This window comes from Mustelus asterias, chromosome 12, assembly GCF_964213995.1.
Source record: "Mustelus asterias chromosome 12, sMusAst1.hap1.1, whole genome shotgun sequence".
NCBI classification, from domain to species: Eukaryota; Metazoa; Chordata; class Chondrichthyes; order Carcharhiniformes; family Triakidae; genus Mustelus; species Mustelus asterias.
This window is the reverse complement of record NC_135812.1, coordinates 28,871,014-28,877,013: the sequence shown is the minus strand read 5'-3', so window position 1 is coordinate 28,877,013 and position 6,000 is coordinate 28,871,014. Positions and strand designations below refer to the sequence as shown.

General features: G+C 43.6%; 1 protein-coding gene across 1 annotated transcript in view; it reads right to left on the bottom strand.

The window, feature by feature from the left end:
• Positions 1-247: 247 nt before the first annotated feature.
• Positions 248-6,000, bottom strand: part of gusb (glucuronidase, beta) — a 39,931-nt gene continuing 34,178 nt past the window's right edge. The window contains exon 12 of the mRNA XM_078224968.1: positions 248-1,583. Coding sequence (XP_078081094.1) covers positions 1,453-1,583 — 131 coding nt within the window. The 3' untranslated portion in view covers positions 248-1,452. The remainder of the gene's footprint in view (positions 1,584-6,000) is intronic.

The following is a 6,000-nucleotide window of genomic DNA, read 5'->3' as shown; positions in this document are numbered from 1 at the left end:
AGGCATTGCAGTTGGTGGGATCAGGAATTGAATTCTGCAACTGTCTCATTATTTAAACTGAGTGGCCTTACTTTATAGGTAGCATCTTATCTTGCCAAAATCCACAGCAAGATTGACCAGTTGAAGTTTTTTTTTTAAAAACAAACTCAAATGACAGTCTCTCATAAGTTTGCTCCTTCTTTCTGTAGGTTTCCTCACAATCCAAAGATGTATGGGTTAGGTTGATTGGCTATACTAAATTGCCCCTTAAAAGTGTCCCAGGATTTGTACAAGAGGATTAGCAGGGTAAATACATGAGGCAATGAGGATAGAGCGGGGGTTGGGCCTGGGTAAGATGTTCTGTCAGAGAGACAGTGCAGGCTCAATGGGCCAAATGGCCTCCTGCATTGTAGAGATTCTATGATCCTAGAAAACATGGGTGAATGATGAGGCTGGTTACTTCAAAATTCAATTTTGAAAAATGAATTCAAATTAAGACATGATCCAGATACTCAAATGCTTTGTTATATCATTTGTTTTTTAATTTAAAGTCTTTGAAATTTTCCTTATAGCTTTACTTCAAAGACTATAAGCTGAATGTTACAACATTTTCAGTTGACTAAATGGTGCTGGGAAACTGAGCATATGCACATTCTGTAGCTGGCAAAGGTTTGGAATGTATTTAAGGCCTTAAAATAAGGCCATTTGGTGATCCGTTGTGATCATATAGATGTAGAATGTTTTTCCAGAAAAAGCCATAAAAACGTGTATGGTTTCTTATAAAAATGTTGACGTGATTTAGATTTCCCATTATAATGTGGAATTTTAAAAGTGCCATATAGGAAGTAACATTTATGGATAGAAGGTGCAGACTTTAATATACTGAGAATAGGTACAACCCTTAAATTCCCAGCTTTCTCAAATGGTAATTTTAGAATCAATTACATTAAAAGCAATTTTTTTCCTAAGTGTAAGCTTAATATTGAAATTAATAAAGTTCATTTTTGTCTACATGTAGGTGGAGTATTCACTATATCGCCAAGCAATCAATAATGGACTAAACCAAATAGTTTTCAGTTTGTAGCTATCAATGTTGTATTCCAGCCACATCTTAACACAAGTAGAACGGATTGATAGTTGATTATTGTACAGTAGAGTAACCTTCCAGCTATTGTTAATAATGCACCTCATAATGTATGAGGAGATTATGAGGAGAGACTACACCCCTCATCTCTGGAATCAACCTGGTGAACCTTCTCTGCACTCCCTCCAAGGCCAATGTATCCTTCTGCAAATAAGGGGACCAATACAGCACCTAGCCAAATTGTCCAGGTAAATTTTTTTAATAGGTGCATTATTAACAATAGCTGGAAGGTCACTGGTGCTGTGAGACATCGTACATGGCATCTCCACCTTAATTTCCCCACGGCACAGGAGTACCAGTTTCTTCTGTATTCAATGGTCACCAGCATGCTATCTCAAAGGAATGGATTTGGTCTCATTTGCCAGTTTCCAGTAGCGATCCCGAAGAAGGAAAGCTGAAGATTTAGGCTGTCTTTGGCGAGTGAAGATCCCTTTTTTGTTCCCGTTTACCCGTGATAGGCCTGCAAACAAATAAAGTACGTTAAATGCAATCTTCCCCAGAAAAGAATTGTGCTTGCCTCAGAGTGCTGCTTTTATTCCTACACCAATGTGTATATTTAAACTAAACAATGTGAAATAAATGGACTTGATAACTTCTTGATGGATAAAGACATGGGTGTATGATTTAAGATCATCTGGAGCTGCATCATGGATAACTGGTTTTTCGGATTGCTTTATAGCAGAGGAATTTAGTAAGGGAATGAGAAAAGAGAAAGGTAGAATAAAAAAGCATTTCTTCATAAGAAAAGCAACAAGTGACTTCAATAAAAATGTGCAAGGTTTTTGGGCTCTTCTGTTCTTCAGCATCAACCTGGATGATATTTGTTGCAATCCTACAACATAAAATACTGTATTCAAAAAATGTATTCCTCTTGGTATTTTTTAATGGATACGAACCAAAAAGGATGGCTGCTACAAGTCACATGATCACAAGTTGGCCCTTTTTGTTCTGGGAGCTACCAACTGGAGTTAAGGAAATAAAATCTTCACAGGCTGTGGAATCTCACATCACACTCTACAGACGACTTGTAATCGACAAAAGCACAAACCAGAGATCAAAACTTATACTAGAAGAAATGCTAATAATTTTGCCCCTCTCCCAAGGAGGAACAATGGAATTCTGGTCAAAAACACAGAAGCTAATGGTTAAGCTGCAATTAACCATATGTCACGTGGCCCAAGCCTCTGACTTTTTTGGACAGTTTTAACATTGCATCTTTAGCCCTATGTGTAGTTTGCTGTTTAACCTCCAACTGGTGAGCCACTAAGGAGAGCAACAACTGCAGAAGTGACGCAGTCTCTGTACCTACTTCATCATGTGGTATCAGCAATGACCGGAGAGTGAATTCTAGGGGCAGAATTCTCCGGCTGCGCTGGTCTAAAAACCGGAAATTCCCGCCCGACCATCAATGGCGTTTCACATTCTCCGCAACCTGCCTGCTAAAATTCCAGTGGCGGGCAGGATGGGAGAATTCCAGCCCAGATGTCTGGCCTTCAGCCAGCTGAACCTGAACTCTTACCCAAAGGAACTCCTCAATCACATGAACTAACATTCATCGATATGGTTCTTGTACTGTTACCATCTATAGTTGTAAAACTCTTTTTCTATCCCTTACTGTGTGCTTGTACCGGATTGGGAAGTTGTGAATACTCCTCCCCCAGATTTTCAATGTGAAATAAATGAACCGTAGTTAATCATAACATGAGTTTGCCGCCAGTTATTAATAAATTGGAGATCTCAAACTGATGGCTTGGGAAAACATGTCACGGCATACTTTAAAAATAATTCAAAATATCTTCTGCTTGAGTACAGTTTGCCTATTTCTCACCTGCCTGTAGCATTCCATTTCAGGTACCCACAGTTGACACCAAGCACTCCAAGTCAAGTATTCTTTATAAAGATGCTGGATTGAATCTTCCATGATGCCTCAATATGCTTCCGCTCCCAACTACTGCCCGAGAGAGAGATAATTTTCTATTTCCCATACTAGCAACCTGCAATGTGAGCAACCCAAGCTTTGAGTGACGGTAAGTGTCCAGGTGAGGGCAGCAGAGCGGCAAAGGTGGTTGCAGATTACATTTGCATAAGTGCAGTCACTGTGACCAGAAGGTGGTTTGTGGAGGAGCTGCTGTGAAGGGACAATTAAACCTCAAACACTATTTTAGTGTTTCCCTCCCTACCTCCTCCTCTAACCAAAAAAAAAGTTGTCAGGAGGACCACAAGCAAGTGACAGGTGAGTTGACATTCTTTCACCTGTATAGGGGCAGTATGGCAGCTAGGGCAGTGGCATTCTCCTCCTGCCAGATGTGGGCAATTAGGGAGCAATCTAGTCTCCCTGACAACTTTGTCTGCAGGAAGTGTATCCAGTTGCAACTCTTCACAGACTGCATTGTTCGTTTGGAGCAGCAGGTGGATGCACTGCGGAGCATACAGGAGGCAGAGAGTGTGATAGGATACTAATTACAGGGAGGTTGTCACACCACAACCTGACAGGTAGAGGGGTGACCGCCAGGAGAGGCAGGCAGGAGTCTCCTGTGCCTGTTCCCCTTTCAAACAGGTATATTGTTTTGGATACTGTTGAGGGGGATAGCCTGTCAGGGGGAGATACCAGCAGTAGCCAGGCCTGTGACACCACAGCTGGTTCTGCTGTGGGACAGGGTCGGGCAAAGAGCAAACGAGCAGTAATAATAGGGGACTCGCTAGTTAGAGGCACAGACAGGCGTTTCTGTGGCCGAAATCGAGAGTCCAGGATGGTGTGTTGCCTCCCTGGTGCCAGGGTCAAGGATGTCTCTGAGCGCTTGCAGGACATTCTTAAGGGGGAGGGTGAGCAGCCAGAGGTCGTTGTACATATTGGTACCAACGACATAGGTAGGAAAAGGGATGAGGTCCTGAAATGTGAATATAGAGAATTAGGCAGAAGGCTAAAGTGCAGGACCTCGAAGATAGTAATTTCAGGACTACGACCGCTGCCACGTGCTAGTGAGAGTATGAATAGGAGGATTAGGCAGATGAATGCGTGGCTTGACACCTGGTGCAGGGGGCAGGGATTTAGATTTTTGGATCATTGGGATCTTTTCTGGAGAAGGGCTCACCTGTTCAAGAGGGATGGGTTAGATCTGAACTGGAGGGGGACTAACATTCTGGCGGGGAGATTTGCTGGAGCCACGCGGGAGAGTTTAAACTAGTTTGGCAGGGGGGTGGGATCCAAAGCAGTAGGGAGACAGAAGACAAGTTTGAGGACAGCACAAAAGTTAAGGAGAGCACATTAAGTAGTAAAGGCAGTGTCAGTAATCCTAGTACCAGACAGATCAGGCAAAAGCAGGACAGAGAGCAAGGGAAGTCCAGATTAAACTGCATTTATTTCAATGCAAGAGACCTGACGAGCAAGGCAGATGAACTCAGGGCATGGATGGGTACATGGGACTGGGATATTATAGCAATTACTGAAACATGGTTAAGGGAGGGACAGGACTGGCAGCTCAATGTTCCAGGGTACAGATGCTATAGGAGAGATAGAACAGGAGGTAAGAGAAGAGGGAGAGTTGCACTTTTGATCAGGGAAAGCATCACAGCCTACTGAGAGGGGATATATCCCAGGGTTTGGCCACTGAGTCTATATGGGTAGAACTGAGAAATAAGGAGGGGGAAATCACTTTGATAGGGTTGTACTATAGGCCCCCAAATAGTCGGCGGGAAATTGAGGAGCAAATATGCAAGGAGATTACAGACAGCTTCAAGAAAAATAGGGTGGTAATAGTCTGAGATTTTAACTTTCCCAACATTGACTGGGACAGCCATAGTATTAGAGGCTTGGATGGAGAGAAATTTGTTGAGTGTATTCAACAACCGGTGAGTCTAACCTCAGTGGTTGGTAAGCTGATGGAGAAGATCCTGAGGGACAAGGTTTATGAGCATTTAGAGAGGTTAAGTATGCTCAAGAATACTCAGCATGGCTTTGTCAAAGGCAGATCGTGCCTTACGAGCCTGGTGGAGTTCTTTGAAAATGTGACTGAACACATTGACGAAGGGAAAGCGGTAGATGTGGTTTATATGGATTTTAGCAAGGCGTTTGATAAGGTCCCCCATGCAAGGCTTCTCGAAAGAGTGAGGGGGCATGGGATCCAAGGGGCTGCTGCCCTGTGGATCCAGAACTGGCTTGCCCAAAGGAGGCAGAGAGTGGGTATAGATGGGTCTTTTTCTAAATGGAGGTCAGTCACCAGTGGTGTGCCCCAGGAATCTATTCTGGGACCCTTGCTGTTTGTCATTTTCATAAATGACCTGGATGAGGAAGTGGAGGGATGGGTTGGTAAGTTTGCCGACTACACAAAGGTTGGTGGGGTTGTGGATAGTTTGGAGGGATGTCAGAAGTTAGAGGGAAATAGATAGGATGCAAGACTGGGCGGAGAAGTGGCAGATGGACTTCAACCCAGATAAATGAGTAGTGGTCCATTTTGGCAGGTCAAATGGGATGAAGGAGTGCAATATAAAGGGAAAGACTCTTAGTCTGTAGAGGATCAGAAGGACCTTGGGGTCCGGGTCCATAGGACTCTCAAATCAGCCCCGCAGGTAGAGGTGGTGGTCAAAAAGGCGTATGGTGTGCTGGCTTTTATCAATCGAGGGATTGAGTTTAGGAGTCTGGGGATAATGATGCAGCTATATAAGACCCTTGTCAGACCCCACTTGGAGTACTGTGCTCAGTTCTGGTCGCCTCATTACAGGAAGGATGTGGAAAAGATTGAAAGGGTGCAGAGGAGATTTACAAGGACGTTGCCTGGATTGAGTGGCATGCCTTATGAGGATAGGCTGAGGGAGCTCGGTCTTTTCTCCTTGGAGAGACGTAGGATGAGAGGAGACCTAAGATGTATATAAGATGTTGA